This window comes from Erinaceus europaeus, chromosome 5 (genome assembly GCF_950295315.1).
Source record: "Erinaceus europaeus chromosome 5, mEriEur2.1, whole genome shotgun sequence".
NCBI classification, from domain to species: domain Eukaryota; kingdom Metazoa; phylum Chordata; class Mammalia; order Eulipotyphla; family Erinaceidae; genus Erinaceus; species Erinaceus europaeus.
Genome location: NC_080166.1, coordinates 50433190 through 50449994, shown reverse-complemented (window position 1 = coordinate 50449994; position 16805 = coordinate 50433190). Strand labels below are relative to the sequence as shown.

Sequence of the window (16805 nt, the reverse complement as noted above, 5' to 3'; positions counted from 1 at the left end):
GCGCGCGCGTGCGCGCGCGCCCGTGGCGTCCGTACTCACAAAGGTGTGTTTGCTAAAGCCTCTGCCCTGGTGTCCCCTCCGCTCCGCGGGAGAGCACCCCGGGACGTGGGGCCGGGTGTACGCAGCGCGGCCGCTGGGGAGAGAGGCGGTCCAAGTTCGCCGGCTCCGCGCCGGCTGGCGGGGCTCAGGTTTGCTCGCCCGCCCCGCGTAGGGTGTGCGAAGGCGGGTGCGGCTGGCCCGGGACGCGCGTTGCTGGATCCGAGCGCTTGGCGCTCTCCCGGCACTTTGACCGGAGTGCCGCACCCCCCTCCGCCCCCGCCCCCGCCCCCAGTCACTCCCAGTCCAGCCGCGGGGACTGAGCGGATGTGTAATTCGGGCTCTGGGTGTGTTGCAGTCGCGCACCGGGCAGCGGAGTGGCAGCTTGCGCTCCCCACTGGGTTTGCAAAAGTGAACTGGAAAACAGCCGCAAAGAGCAGGCTCTTCGCTCTTCCCCGGCGTTGCAGCCGCGGCTGGAGGTGGGGGAGTCCCCTCCGGGCTGGCAGGAGGGAGCGGGCAGCCCGGCAGCCTGGTCCGCACCTCCTCCACCTTCCTCTCCGCCCCCGTCCCTTGGGTTCCACGCCGCATTTCTTTGTTTTGAAAGCGCCTCCTCCGCCCCTAGGCTGTCCCCACGGCGGGCAGGCTCCGACGGGGGGGGAGGGACATCAGCCCGCCGGCCCCGCCTCCCATTTAGATCGGACCCCTCCCCTTTGCAACCTCACCGCACCCCCACTCCCACGCCCCCCCCATCTCCCCTTCTCTTCCAGCTGAGACCCACAAGGCGCGTCCTCACTTGTCGGACATCAAAGGGAGGTTAGGAATTAGAGGGAAGTTGAGTAGGCAGGGGGCGCGGAGACCCACCCACCTCGGGCCGAACCCAGCTTCCCGCCCCCTCCCGCGGGAACCCCGCCTGAGCCCCGCCTCTCGCGTCACAGCAGCCTGACATTCTCACAGCCGATCGGGCACCCTGCCCCGCCGCCCCCGCTATCCCCTGTCCGCCGGGCGCTCTATTTATGTTTCAGCCCAGTGATTTGCATAGGCCCCGCCCCCGGGCCTAGTCCCCCTATCGCCGCTCCGCCTCAGCCCGGACGTCATGGCAGGGGCCCCACCTCCCGTGCCCGTACAAGGAGCGGCGGGCCCTACATGGCAGCGTGGCGTTGCTGCGGCGTGTGCGTGTCGCGCTTCCTTGTGCCGTTTATAGGGTCCCAGCACTTCCGCTGTCGGGTTAGAAGCGGCGCGGTCATGGCGGAGCGCGGACAGCAGCCTCCTCCCGCGAAACGGCTCTGCTGCCGACCGGGCGGCGGCGGCGGGGGCGGCGGCGGCGGCGGGGGCGGGGGCAGCAGCGGCGGTGGCGGCGGCGGCGGCGGCGGAGCGAGTGGCGGCTACAGCTCAGCGTGTCGTCCCGGCCCGCGGGCGGGAGGTGCGGCGGTGGCACCGTGCGGGGGAGGCGCGGCGTTGGGGCTGCTGCCGCCGGGCAAGACCCAGAGCCCCGAGTCGCTGCTGGACATCGCGGCACGAAAGGTGGCGGAAAAGTGGCCGTTCCAGCGCGTTGAGGAGCGCTTCGAGCGCATCCCGGAGCCGGTGCAGCGCCGCATCGTCTACTGGTCCTTTCCCCGCAGCGAGCGAGAGATCTGCATGTACTCGTCCTTCAACACCGGCGGCGGCGCCGCGGGCGGCCCGGGCGACGACAGCGGCGGCCCCGGCGGCGCGGGCGGCGGCGCGGGCGGCGCAGGCGGCGGCGGCTCCTCGTCCTCTCCGGCCGCCACCTCGGCCGCCGCCGCCGCTGCCGCCGCCGCTGCCGCCGCCGCCGCCGCCGCCGGGGTCGGTGCCCCCTCGGTGGGGGCCGCTGGGGTGGCGGACGGCGGCGACGAGACGCGGCTGCCCTTCCGCCGGGGCATCGCGCTCCTGGAGAGCGGCTGCGTCGACAACGTCCTGCAAGTCGGTGAGTCCGGGGGGGGGGGGCATCCGCAGTCCGTCCGTCCCGAGCGCGCCCGTGCGGTCCCCCGCGGGCAGCTGCTCGTCCCAGCGCGCACTCGCACCCCGCCCGGTGCCCTGCAGCCGGGACGGTCCATTTCCTCCCCGCCCTCCCCCCCCCCGCACCCCTCCGCTCCGCTCGGCTCTCCGCCCCTGTCTCCCCGGACGGGCCGGCGCGAGTGGGAAATGAATCAGCAGGACTCGCCCTGCCGCGGGTCGGCGGGGTCGGCGGGTGGGCTCCGGCCGCCCCCCGACCGGCTCCCTTCTTCTCCCCGCTCCCGGGACGCGCGTCCCGCAGGGCGGCTCGTCTCTTTTTCCGCTTTCCTTTTTATTCGGCGCGTGAGTGGAGTGGAGGTGGACAAAGGCAGACGGCCGGGCTCCGCGGCGGGTGTGCGGCGGGTGTGCGGCGGGCGGGGGAGGGGGCGCGGGCGCGGGCCGCAGACAATGCCGGCCGGGCCGAGACGGCGGCCGGGCGCCCCGCTCCCCCTGCCTCCCGCGCCCCTCGGCCGCCTCCGCGCCGCTCTTTTTTCTCCCCTTGGCCCCCCGCCCCGCCTCCGTTGTTGGAGGGGAGGGCACGCACCCTGATGCCCCTCAGCGCCCGCTCTCCGGGCTCCGACGGGCTTTGCCGCGGCGTCTGCTTTGGCCCTGCCGAGCCCCGCCGGCCGCCCCGGGATTTAAAGGGCTTTTTTTCCCTCCGCGCCTCCTCCCCGAGGCTCCGGGCTGCGCTGGAGGGAGGGGACGGCGGGCTGGGGCCTCAGTCCAGAGGGATCCCTCCAGCACCCCGGAATCGAAGGGCGCGAGCTCCTGCCGCCTGAGTTATACTGTGATGGGGTGGCCGTGGCCGGGTGGCCGGGTGGCCGGGTGACTGGGTGTCCGTGGCCGGATGACCGGGTGGCCGGTGCGGCGGCGGCGACCAGCAGTTACCGGCAGCGCTCTCGGGCGCGAGGCGGGCGGAGGGGCCCCGCTGGCTGCCGCGTCCGTCCCTCCCCGAGTGGCCGCCGGGCGCGACCTCTTACTTTGTTCTCAGTCGTCAGGTTTATTTGCGTCCCTTTCAGTTTTCTGTCACCCTCCAGAAAGGGGAAAGCAAACAAAAGAGTCTCTTTATTTCTTTCCAGGGCTTGTAAAGTAGAAGATATTTGACAAAGGCGAGAGAAGGACTTGAGATTTAAAGCGGCACAGCCTCCCTTTCTCTGACAAGACCCAGAGTTTCCCAAACGCCGAGTTGGCTTTCTCTGTCCCCCCGCGCCCCATCCCAGCCATTGACCCCCCCACCCCCCGGCTAGATGTTTTTTCCCAGCGCCAGCGAAGGGGACCTTTGAGCTGGGCTGAGAAGAACAATGCTGGAGTGAAACTCCCCTCTCCCTGCATTTTCCTCCGGGTCTCGATCAGTGTGTTTCCTCACCCCCTTCCATTTTGCTGCCTACTTCAATGGTGAACAGGGTTCCTGATGAATGGGGAGAGGTTTGGTAGAGCATCCCCGCCTCAGATTTTTAATTTACTCTTCTGCTCAAGGAGTCTGCTTCTTTTATCCTTCTCTTGGGGAGCGGGGTGGGCGTCTGGATAGGGGCTCCAAGAGGGAATTCAGATCTGTGTTAATACCGTCTGGTTAACTCGAATTCTAATGTAATCTGCAAACGTGATTTTCTGCATGGTCATTTATTTCCAGAGGCAGCCAGCACTCCCTCCCCCCTCCAGTGTTGCCTTTTCTAGGTCTGGAACCCTTTCCTTCTGTCTAGAGGGAGGCTTTATTTGTGAGGCTGTCCGTCCATACATCCTTAAAAAAGGAAATAATCAACTTTCAAGTTAGACCCCCTTGTTTCCTAGTTGAGGTGGATTGAAGCACGTCTATTTTTTCTCAGTTTAACTAGAGTTTGTGAATTTTTATGGCTTGGCTGGCAACGTTGACCGCCCCCCACCCCGTGCTCCCCCTTTCTGTACTTGACTCTGCTTGCAAGCAATGAGGAATGACAGGAGAGCACATAGGGAGGGTTTCTTGGCTGATTGCATTTAAGCCAGGAATTCACTGTGAAAATAAAGCCAAGGGGCGATAAATAAAAGATGCAATCTTCTCCAGGAGACAGACACACAGCGTGGGCTTTGCCTGCTTTCATCAGTGAAGAGGCCTGGGTGAGTTGTAAAAGAAAATAGTAACTTTTTGAATAGTCCCCAGTGGGGAAGGCCACTGAATGGGGTTGGTAGTGGTTGATGTGCACTAGTTATGATGGCTTCTCAGAGTTTAAAAAAGTTGACCATGACGTTGGAAATACAAATTGTGCAAAGTTTCCCCCCCTCAGTTCTGAGTCTTGCCAATTTCCTCAACTTCCAAGTTGTATTAATTGTTGTGCCAGTCAGCTTAGAGATGGAAGACTGCTAAATGCATGGCAGCAGGCACTATGAGAGAGAGAACTTATGACCAGCTTTTTTTTTTTTTCTGATAGAGCACAAAAGTGGCTAGATTAACCATCTAATTTAACTTTAAATGGTGGTTTGAGTTGGTATAGTAACTGAAGAGGCTTATTTTTATAGTTTTCATGATTTGAGGTAATTTTTTTTTTTTGCTTCTTCATCAGAAGTAGAAAATCACAGAAAAATGTTTGAAGCATTTTTTTTTTCCCAAAATTACAAGTTTGTTAAGGAAGTGTTCATTGACTTTTGTAGAGATAACTACCTACAGATAACTCTACCTACAGGTGGGGAAATCGAGTTGTGAATACATCTTTGAAGATTATTTAAGGACTGAGGGATGTAAAATTTCAGCTTGCCAAGAAACCTAGATTCCTAGATTTTAAGAAGAAAGTGAAAGGAAAGCAAGTCTTTGCTGTGGTAGTTGTAGGTAGTGTTTAATCGGTGCTGCCCATCAGTTAATTACAGGAAGTTTTACAGAAAGTGAAGTTAGCTTATTTTAGGGTTGTATTGAGAGGGAATTACTGCATCTTACGAAGTGATTTTGAAGTCACGTTGGCAGTGTTTTTAGGGTGTGTGTGTGGCATTTTGCCTGGTAGAGCAGAGTGCATTACTTCTTAACCATGCACCCGCACCTGTCTTCCAGCCCTGGAACCATGGGTGGTAAAGCAGTACTGTGGTATCCTTTTCCTCATGTGTATGTATGTACCTCTAAAGTAATGAATGAAAAAAAATCAGTCTGCCAGCTGATTTTCTTGGGAAAGAGCTTCCTTAAGATGATCTGGTACTTGCCTCTAAAGGAACAGACAGATACACTTAATTGCATAGAATTGTAAAAATTTTGGTAGGACCAAAATCTCAAATAGCTGGCCTGGGGCAAGTACTTATTTACAGTCTATCTGACCAACTACAGAGAACCCAAATTGGTTGGAAAGGATGAATAACCTAGTACATAGAAATGATTGACGAGGCGACGGAAGAGGATGCTTGGCACATTTTTGTGTGCTTTATTTCTAGAAACATATCTTAAAGCTGTATTGATTTTATTATTTTTTTTAGTACACATATATTTTCTGTCCAGTGAGATGATTGCTCACTGCAGTGTGGTTTTTCAGTAGTGAAAAAGAGGAATCCTAAATGTCTATCCAAAGGGAATTGGGAAAGAAATAATAGGATGCAATCATGAAAGAGGAAGGTGGGAGAATATTTTATTTTCAAACAAGCCAACTTTTTCCGCTTTGTGTGTGTGTGTGTGTAGCTAAATCTGCATAGACTATGGATGCAGAACCATTTCTGAAAGGCTAATCAGACAGCCACTGAATAGTGAATTTTTTTGGAGAAAGGCAGTTAAGTGAATGGTAAACATTTTTGTGGGAAATTCAACTTACCGTTTTTTACCTGTCTCATGGTTGGATTTTTTTTTGAAGTTTATATTTTATAATAAAAACTAATAAAAATTAATCAAAACATTATCCTTGCATTTTTTAGTTGATTTTTTTTTTTATTTCTGTGTGTGAGATTTGAATGTGTGTGTATGTGTGTGTGTGTTCTGGCGTACATTTAAATTTTGTTTGAGACAAATTTTCCTTATAGTAAAAACAAGAAATGTCTTAAGCAAAACTAGGGTCTTTGTGTATGAGAAAGAAGGAAGGAAGTAAATTTTAAAATGCATTCCCTTTTTTAAAAAAATAATTTATTTATTCATGAGAAAGATAGGAGAGAAAGAACCAGCCATCACTCTGGTACATGTGCTGCTGGGGATGGAACTCAGGACCTCATGCTTGAGAGTCTAGTGCCTTAGTCACTGCGCCACCTCCCGGACTGCTCCCTTTTTTTTTAATTGGGAGAAGATAATGCCCAGATTTATATTAATGCTGTGGTTAAAAAAACATTTATTTTTCTTTTATTAATTTTATTATTATTTTTTCAGGGTTTCAGTGCTCTGGGAAAACTTAGAGACAGAGACCAAGAGAGACAGAGGGAGAGATACCACAGCACTTCCAGTGCAGCAGGGTCCTGACTCAAACTTGGGTCATTTGTGAATGACAGAGCAGACACCTGATCTCCTGGTGAGCTTTCTAACTCTGAAAGCACATTCTTAAGGCATTTTCAGATTCACGGTTCTAAATTCTTCTGTTTTTCTGGTAGGTTGTGAGGTAGTAAGGCAGTAAAAGAATCATTATGAGAGTTGAGATAGGCAAACTTTTTTTTTTTTTTTTAACCAGTTACTTTAAGTTACTGACTTTGAGTAATTTTAGTTTCTTTACAGATCAGAGCAGATGGAATTAAGGTACTTCATTTCATAGTTGAGTATTTGCTTGCTGATACTGCATTTCATTGAGAGAATTTTCAGAATTAAAGTAAGGTGGTAAAACAGTTTAGAATCAGATTTTATACTTTCTCTGTCTTTTGACTTTAAAAGATGAAATTTTGAAACTAGTTCCATATGTATGTTATATGTAAGCCAAGGTGTTTGGATTTTAGGGGCTGGGTGATTAGTTGAGTACACACATTACCAAGAAAGTGGTGAGGCAGAGCAGTAGGTGTCTCTTTTTTGTCTCTTCCTCTGTATCTGTATTCTCATTTTCTCTTTGTACTATCAAAAAGTTAACTTAAAAAATTTAAAAGATGTTTGAATTTCTTACAATGAATTTTCTAAGTGCGTAATTCATAGGTGTTCAGCATTGTTTTGAGGGAGGTTAAAACAACATTTTTTAGATACAGAAAGGTTGGAATTTGTGTTGGAGAGACAGCATAATGGTTCTGCAAAAGACTTTCATACCTGAGGCTCTGAGGTCTCAAGTTCAATCCGTAGCTCCCCCATCAGCCAGAGTTGAACAGTGCTCTGGTACCTCCCCCCCTTCCACCCCTCTCTTTCTGTCTTTCTCTCTTATTAAAATGAAATACATTAAAAAAAAATAGAAGGGAGTTGGTGGTAGTTCAGCAGGTTAAGCGCACGTGGAGCAAAGCACAAGGACCAGCGTGAGGTGGTGAAGCAGGTCTGCAGGTGTCTGTCTTTCTCTTTCCCTCTCTGTCTTCCCCTCTCTCCATTTCTTTCTGTCCTATGCAACAATGATGCCAACAATAACAACAACAATAACTACAACAACACAACAACAAAAAAACGGGGAACAAAAAGGAAATAAATATTTAAAAAATCTTTATTAAAAAATATAAGTGTTGGGATTTGTTATGTTACATAGTTTTCTGAAGGTTAATATTGGTTCAGAGAGAAAATCTAAAGTGTTCAGAACATGTAATATTTTTTTGTAGCCAAATAATTTCAACAGTATTGGAAGGTGGAATTGCAAGTTTGGATCAAGCAGACATTTCTCTTCTTGCTTCAGTCTTCCATTTTGTACCCCACAGTTGCATTCTGTGAACACCCTTCAACTTGAGCAAAAGGCCGTACCCATTATTTTATTTTCACTGTGAATTGAATCCCCTCCCCCCTTTTCCTTCCCCCTGATTAAGGGATTTTGATGCCTTCCTTTTTAAAAATGCAGGCTGTCTATGGAACATGTATCTTAATAGAATTGTTGCAATTAATCAAACAATTCAAATCAGTGCTGTTTCATGTATGTCCAGGCTGATTTTAAAGATGTTTATCCTGGACCTCTTTTCTTTTCACAATGAGTAATCAATTGCTATCAATTCTCAGTCTGAGCTGTTTATCTGGAAAGACTATCTGTCTGCTAACCCTCACACAAGAGTTTAGTTAAGACTAATAGTAATTTATTCAGTGAACAGCATGGCAGTGGAGGGTAACTGCTGTTTTTCGTAATCTATTCTTTTTAAAAATTATGCTATTGGATCTATACTAATTAAACACACTTATGTGTCCTAGATTGTTTTAGAAAATTCGTTTTGGTGGTCTGGGAGGTGATGGGGTGGATAAAGCTTTAGACTCTCAAGCATGAGGTCCTGAGTTGAGTCCTTGGCAGCACATGTACTAGAGTGATGTCTGGTTCTATCTCTCTCCTCCTACCTTTCTCATTAATAAATAAGTAAAATCTTAAATCCCATAAAAAGAGACTCTTGTTTCTCAACCCTGGGCAGATTCTCAAAAATTAAGTATGTTGGTTAGATTAAAAAAAAGTCGGGGGTGGGGGTTAGGTAGCATAATGGCTATGAAGAGTCATGCCTGAGGCTCTAAATCCCAGGTTCAATCCCCCTCACTACCATAAGCCAGAGTTGAACAGTGTTGAACAAGTTGAAGGGTGTACACAGAAAAAAGTAATAATAAGGGGCTGGGTAAACACATTACAATGCGCAAGGATCCAGGTTCAAGCCCCCAGTCCCCACCTGCAGGAGGAAAGCTTCATCAGTGATGAACTAGGGTTACTATTGTCTCTCTCTCTCCCTCCCTCCCTCCCTCCCTCCCTTTCTGTCTCCCCCCTTTCTCTCAATCTGGCTGCCTCTATCCGATAAAGATAATAAAAGTACTGTGGCCCTTTGGCGCACATAATAGCATGCAAGGACCCTGGGTTCAAGCCCACCTTTGGGGGGAAAGCTTCAGGAGTGGTGTAGCAGGGCTGCAGGTGTGTGTGTGTCTCTCTCTCTTTCCCTCTATCTCCTCAATTTCTCTGTCCGATAATAAATAAAAGTATCTTTCTAGTATGGTTTCACTGCCCTGTGCTGCTAAGAGCATGTATTCATTGTATGTACTGCTCAGTTCTTTAAAAGTGGTATATCTCTTTTACTTTTTTCTCCCCTCATGTAGAATAGTTAGCTAAAGCAAGCTTTGGCGAGAATGTAGTGAAAATTCATTTTGAATTTTGAGGTTGAGTTTGAGTTGACAGTGAACTCTACTGCTGTGGAGATACTAAGTTTTTACATGTGGACTTAAGTGTTTTTTTTTTTTTGGTCAGCTCTTAACACGTAGTTTTAATGATTTGATGCTTATGAATGAACAGAAAAGAAGGTAAGTAAGCAAAGATGTCATCGGTATTTCAAGCATATTCCAATGACTGTTCAGATACACTAAAAGACAAAATTTTTAGAATTTTCCCAAGATACCTCTTGCCTTATGACTATTACCTACCTGCAGAGCTAGGAAGATTTTTTAAAGTTACTTTTTAAAACTTTTAAAAATATTTATTTTCCCTTTTGTTACCCTTTTTATTGTTGTAGTTATTATTGTTATTGATGTCATCGTTGTTAGGACAGAGAGAAATGGAGAGAGGAGGGGAAGACGGGGAGAGAAAGATAAGACACCTGCAGACCAGCTTCGCTTTGAAGCAGTGCCCCTGCAGGTGGGGATCCAGGGGCTCGAAATGGGATCCTTACACGGCAGTCCTTGCACTTCACGGCCAGGTGCGCTTAACCCACTGCACCACCACCCGACTCCCAATTTTTTTTTTTTCAGAAGATGACATACCATTCTAAATTCTCCCATTTTATTGTTTTCTTTAATTTTTTAATATTTATTTATTTATTTGTTTCCCTTGTTTTTTATTGTTGTTATTGATATCGTTGTTGGATAGGACAGAGAGAAATGGAAGACGGGGGAAGAGAAAGACACCTCAGACCTGCTTCACCTGCTTCGCCTGTGAAGCGACTCACCTGCAGGTGGGGAGCCGGAGACTCGAACCAGGATCCTTATGCCAGTCCTTGCATGTTGCGCCACCTACGCTTAACTCGCTGCGCTACCGCCCGACTCCCTATTCTCCTATTTTATTGATGAGAAACTACTGAGGCTTAGGCATGTTGAATAATTTGTCTAGAGGCATAGTAAATTGCAGCATTAAAATACTGAGCCTGGGGGCTGGGTGGTAGTGCAATGGATTAAGCTCACATGGAGCATATTGCAAGGACCACCTGAAGGACCCTGGTTAGAGCTTGGGTTCCCCACCTGCTGGGGTGGGGTTGGGGACGCTTCACAAGTGGTGAAGCAGGTCTGCAGGTGTCTTTCTCTCTCCCTCTCTGTCTTCCCGTTCTCTCTGGATTTCTCTCTGTCCTATCCAACAACAATGACAGCAATGACAACAACAATAACAACAACGATAAACAACAAGGGCAACAAAAGGTAAAAATTAGCCTCTTAAGAGCAGTGGATTTTTGTAGTGCAGGCAGCAAGCAGCAGGGATAACCCTGGAGGCAAAAACAAAACAAAAAACCCCACTGAATCTATATTTTTCTGCTGTCTCTTAATCTACTTGTATGTGTGGTAATCTCAGGAGTCAGAACAAGTGTGTCCATAACGATAAATTAGCTGGACTTCTGGAGAGATTCCTTGGTAATATTTTATTAAAGTATTGATAGCATTTTAAGTTTCGGACTAGTCATTATTTCAGTTCAGCTGTCTAGTGTGCTAAACATGCCAGTGTGTAAAGTATTTGTAGGCATTTGGATTGACCTTCTCGTGGTGCATCCCGTGAGTACCCATTCATTGGGGAAACTGACGATCCTTCCTAGCCGACTGAATCCACATGGATCCCAGTCACTTTCAAAGCCAGCAACAATTAGACATCAGGCTCAACCTGACGCTGTTGACTGGCTACGGAAGAAGGGCAAATGCTAGAAGAAGAGGAAGAGGAAGAGGAAGAAGAAGAGGAAGAAGAAGAAGAAGAAGGCATTTGAAAACAGTAGATAGATGTTCAGCAGTGATGTGTAGGTTTAGAAAAAGTCAGTATTTCTAACTATGGGGCTATATTATGATTGGGTGAACGTAGTGGGAAATTGACTGGAAGTCTTAGTGCTTACACAAAACAGCATAACTTAAGACGGTACCTGCTGAGGAAGTGACTGCTCTGGATTTAGTATGCTTACAAAACCTTAACTCAGTAGGGCCTGGTTTTGATCCTCAGGCGTGTTTTTCAGTTTTGTCAGTGAAAATTTTTTTCATATAAGTGACTTCAGAACTTTAGTAGTATCTAGTTTTTGGAGACTGCTTGTTTGCTTGGGCCTTTTTGCTGAGATGAGTGTGATTTGTGGTGAATGTCTTAACATATAACAGCATTTACTAATAGTAGTAACACTTAAAGCTTTCACAGTACTTAACCAAGTATCTAGATATTACCCTAAGCATTTTTTAATTTTTATTATTTATTTATTTTAACCAGAGCACTGTTCAGCTCTGGCTTATGGTGGTGCGGGGGATTGAACCTGGGACTTTGGAGCCTCAGGCATGAGCGTCTGTTTGCATAACCATTATGCTATCTACCCTCTGCCCTCCCTAAGCGGTTTATATTTTTGAACAGCGCTTAGAGGTAGGTAGGTCCTTTACTTACTGCCATTTTACAGATGAGGAGACTAAAGCATAGGGAAAGAAGCATAGCTTTTGCCATGGTTGTGTAAACTGGTCAGTTATGTGACCAGGTACTGTCTCTGGCTTGGATATTCGTATCCTCTCCGTGCTACTGTCTGACGCATCATCATTAACTATGACTTTTACAGTGGCCAGAATTCTAAATTGGCCACAGCTGGGACTTCAAGTGTATATTAACAAACAAAACCAAACTGTGTTGTGAGATGCTACATTTAAGATTGCTTTAAAATTTGTATTTCAGGGGGCAGGCGGTGGTACACCTGGTTAAGCACACATTTCAGTACACAAGGACCTGGTTTCAAGCCCCTGATTCCCACCTCTCAGGGGGATAAGCTTCACGAATGGTGAAGTGTAGCTGCAGGTATCTCTCTGTCTCTCTCCTTCACTGTCTTCCCCCTCCCTTCTCAATTTCTGTCTTATATAAAATTTTTATTTCAGAGCATACTATACCAAAGCAAAAGACTGGGGAGGGAGTAAAAAGGGTCATGGGGTAAGATGTGCCTTTATGTTATTATTATTATGTCAGCAGCCACTAACTCCCCGCTCCCCCCTCCCCACCTCCATTAAAGAACATCATGAGAGAAGGCATAGGAGAGAAAAGGAGACTTGAACAGCATTCTGACATGTGGTGAGTGAACTCGGACCTCATGTTGTAAGTCCACAGCTCTACTACTGTGACACCTCTAGGTGCTTAAACTTAATTGGTTTAAAAAGAAAGAAAAGGGGAGTAAGGCGGTAGCACGGTGGGTTAGGTGCAGTTGGCGCAAAGCGAAAGGACCAGCATGAGGATCCTGGTTCGAGCCCCCGGCTCCCCACCTGCAGGGAAATCGCTTCACAGGCGGTGAAGCAGGTCTGCAGGTGTCTGTCTTTCTCTCCCCCTCTCTGTCTTCCCCATCTCTCTCCATTTCTCTCTGTCCTATCCAACAACGATGACATTAATAACAGCAATAATACTACAACAATAAAACAGGGCACCAAAAAGGAAATAAATATAAAAAAAAACACAAGTTAAAAAAAGAAAAGAAAAGAAAGAAAGAAAAGAAAAATTCACTAACCTGTTTCTAAGACACTGAAACACGACTGTGGTGGTTATTCTTGGGAATATGGTGGCACAGAATTTTGGTGGTGGGTGTGATGTGGAATTACAGCCAAGTCATTGTATAATTTTGCAGATTATTGGTAAATCACTAGTAGCTTTTTTAAAAAAAAAATAAAAGCAATAAACACTAAAATAAAGCAATGAATCTCATCATAGGATGTGGTTGTGTGAAGTGATTTTTTTGATGATCTTCCAGCAGACATTTTTAAGTTTTGAAAGATTAAACTGGAGGTTCAATCTACTTGTGGCATATATGTAGTAAAGGTAATCTCAGTATACTTGGGAAATTACACATTTATCTCATTTCAAGGCATTAAAAATGTTGTGATTAAAAGTTTTATTGTTAGGGCCAGGTGGTGTCAAACCGAGTAGAATGCACGTTATTATGCACAAGGACCAGGCTTTAAACCCCTTCCCACCTGCAGGGGAAAAGCTTCATGAGTGGTGGAGTAGTAATGCTGGTGTTTCTCTTTCTCTCCCCATTTCTCTCTTTCTTCCCGTTTCTTTCACTATCAGAAAAAAAAGAAAGGATTTTGGTATTGCCATGCAGGCAGGCACTGAGCCATTGGTAACACCTGGCAGCAAAGTAGAGCAAAGCAGTATTTAAAAAATGCTGTTTCTTATGGCTGGTTTAATATTTTTTGAAAGAGAGTTTATTAGAAGAATATTAATTGGAAGGATGCAGTAGAACCTGTCAGTGTATTTAAACCCTTAGTAACTGAATAAGCTGATCAGATACATTGGCAGCTCATTTAGTGAATTAATGTGCTTAAAATTCAGGTGACTCACTGCCTGGTCCTGCCTTATTTAACAGTTTGTCTGTTTACTTAAAAGCATTTTTCATTGTTAATTGGTGTCAGATCTCTTACTATTGGAACATATTGTACAGAAGATATGCATAAGAAAATAGCATGTAAAATGAGTCCAGTGAAGAAAGAGTTAAATCCTTATACTTAATTAGGTCAGTGTAATTTAGAATACATGTATGCCGTGCTTACTTGCTAAATATTTGCTGACAGTGACCAGCATTTTTGTAAAAGAAAGACAATTATTTTTACAATTTTAGTTTAGGGGCTGTGCGTGGAGCCACCCCCAGTCTTGCTGTTGCTGTTGCTTGCTTTGCTCTTTCTTTCTTTCTTTTCCTCCATTCCTTTCTCTCTCTCTTTATCTTTCTACACTTCCCTTATGTTCTACTTCTGAGCCAGCTATCCCTTGTTCTTGAGACAGGCCCTCAGAACTAGAAAGGTGCACAGCTAGAAAGGTGCACTGTATTTTATTATGCTGAGCCTTTGTTCTTGCTACTCCTGTATATTTATTTGTGTAAGAAGATGCTTTTCATAAATACATGTTGTAAAATAAATCTCTAAAACTCAAATGATAAGAATTTGCTGATTGATGTATGTGAAGTAAGGACATTTTGAAATTTACCCTATTTCTTTAGAACATTTTTTGAACATTCTTCAAGTTTCTGTTAGCACTTAAGAGTTTATACTTCTGTTTAGATAGATAGCTAGGTTGTGTGTGTGTGTGTGTGTGTGTGTGTGTGTGTGTGTGTGTGTGTGTGAGAGAGAGAGAGAGATGCCAGGCACTTCTTGTCACTTTATCTGGTGCTGGCATCATTCCTAGATTCTCATTCATGAGAGACATGTAACCACTGCTGAGTCACTTCTTGGGCCTGAGTTTGTACTTTTAATGCCATCTTCTAGTTCTCCTTGTCTTCCCCTAGTTATCACTTGTGTAATTTTTGTCTTACATAGTTTGTCTACATGACTATAAAGCCGAGGACTTAAGTCACCATAGGCAGCTTTGTGGTGATGCAGAAAGAAATGAGACCTAAGGGATGGAGATGAGAGCAGAGTCTCTGAACCCAACCCAAAGAGTTCATTTCTTCTTTTTCTATCATCTCGCTTCATTACTTTTTCTTTCTCTTCCTTTCTTTAGGCATGGGGAAATGGAGTAGGGGAGGGAGGAGTTGGAAGGGACTAGTTGGGAGAAAAGGCAAGAAATCAGAAGAAGTAGGAAATACCTTTTACTTGTCCCCTCCCCTGTAGTCAGTCCCCCTTGATTTAGGGAAAGAAAGCTGAGGTCACAGGGAGCTGTGTGTCCCAGCTACTGCTGGCTGCTATTTTTAGCTTGGCCCTGCATCAGATTGGCACCACGCCACAGTGGCATAAGGCCAGCGCATTGTAGGACTGCTGGCAAATGTCAAAAACTTAACTTTTAATCAGACATTCTGTGCTATATCCACATACCTATACTTTTTTTTTTTTGAAATAGAATGTGCATATTTATTTGAAAAAATAGTAGTCATCATACTATGCAGCTATTTTCCATAGGAAATTTAAGAGTTGCCTTGTCAGGCCAGACTTTAGTCAAACTCAGTAATTTTAGCTTTATGGTGGCACCAAAAGGTGTGAAGTTTGCTTGACTTATTTAATATGTCTTGGGCATCATTAAAGTTGCTATTGCTGTTGAAACTGTGGAGTTTGAATTGGCTGTTATAATTATAGGTGCCATCAGATATTTAAAAAAAAAAACAACACCTTCCCCTATACTGTAAATGTTCTCTTCGCTAACATACAGTTGTGTGTGGTTAAGTTTGGCTATGACTGTGGAAGTATGTTTAACAGATAAGACTTTTAAACCTTAACAAAGAGTGACTAGGTTTTTGTTGAAACATCAGCATCTGGGTCTATAATCTTTCTGTATACTCTGGCAGTAAATATTATGTGAATTGTATTTATAAAGGAAGTTTTAAACTTTTTTTGGATACACATTAGTTCAGTATCATTTGCACTAAAATGAAAATGATTTTGTATCTTGAATAATTTTAGAAAGGAAAAATCTAAAGGTATGAATATGCAGCTTTGGAAAGGAGTTAGGTAAGAAAAGACTACTTTGTTTAAAAAAAATTTTTTTTTGCCTTCAGGGTTTTTGCTGGGGCTCAGTGCCTGCACCACGAATCCTCTGCTCCTGGAGGCCGTTTTTTCACCCTTTTGTTGCCTTTGTTGTTGTAGCCTTGTTGTGGTTATTATTGTTATTGTTGATGTAGAAATGGAGAGAGGAGAGGAAGACAGAGGGGGAGAGAAAGATAGACACCTGCAGACCTACTTCACCGCCTGTGAAGCAACTCCCCTGCAGGTGGGGAGCCGGGGCTTAAACCGGGATCTTTATACCGGTCCCTGCACCCCGCACTACTTGCACATAACCAGCTGCGCTACTGCCTGAAGCCCGCCCCCCCCCACCCCCTTTTAAGGATCTAAGACCTAAAAGTAGCTAACTTCACATATGCTCAAGAACACTGCTAGGGGTTGAGAACTTCTGAAGGAGATTCTCATGATGTCTTTATTTTATTTATTTATTTATTTTTTTTTTAGAATTTCTTTTTTTTAATATTTATTTTATTTTATTCCCTTTTGTTGCCCTTGTTGTTTTATTGTTGTAGTTATTATTGATGTTGTCGTTGTTGGATAGGACAGAGAGAAATGGAGAGAGGAGGGGAAGACAGAGAGGAGGAGAGAAAGATAGACACCTGTGAAGCGACTCCCCTGCAGGTGGGGAGCCGGGGTTCGAACCGGATTCCTTATGCCGGTCCTTGCGCTTTGCCGGTCCTTGTGCTTTGCGCCACCTGCGCTTAACCTGCTGCGCTGCAGCCCAACGCCCTCATGATGTCTTTAATAGTGGCATTAACAGTCCAGTTTGCCTGTCTTCTCTCCACCTTCTCTCTCCATCCCTTCTTTCTTCCTGTGCCATTCATTGTTTCTGAGAGTTTCACATGAGACAGAGAAGAGGGAATAGAGATATATGTCAAGAGTACCACAATAAAACATGTGGTGCTAGGGACTAAACCAGGAACCCCAGACATGAAAGTCTGATGCCCTGCCAGGTCATCTGCTTCCCCAGCTTCAAACTGCGTTCTTAGCTTAGTGGCACATAGAAAAGCCAAAGATATGTAGGGATAATTTTGGTCTGCCATGGACTACACTGAATGTGAACAGAAATGGGGGTGATTATTCCCTTACT

The 16805-nt window shown here is 46.2% G+C and overlaps 1 protein-coding gene across 1 annotated transcript in view; it reads left to right on the top strand.

The window, feature by feature from the left end:
* Nucleotides 1–1253: 1253 nt before the first annotated feature.
* ZSWIM6 (zinc finger SWIM-type containing 6) overlaps nucleotides 1254–16805 on the top strand; it is a 179384-nt gene continuing 163832 nt past the window's right edge. The window contains exon 1 of the mRNA XM_060191302.1: nucleotides 1254–1978. Coding sequence (XP_060047285.1) covers nucleotides 1279–1978 — 700 coding nt within the window. The 5' untranslated portion in view covers nucleotides 1254–1278. The remainder of the gene's footprint in view (nucleotides 1979–16805) is intronic.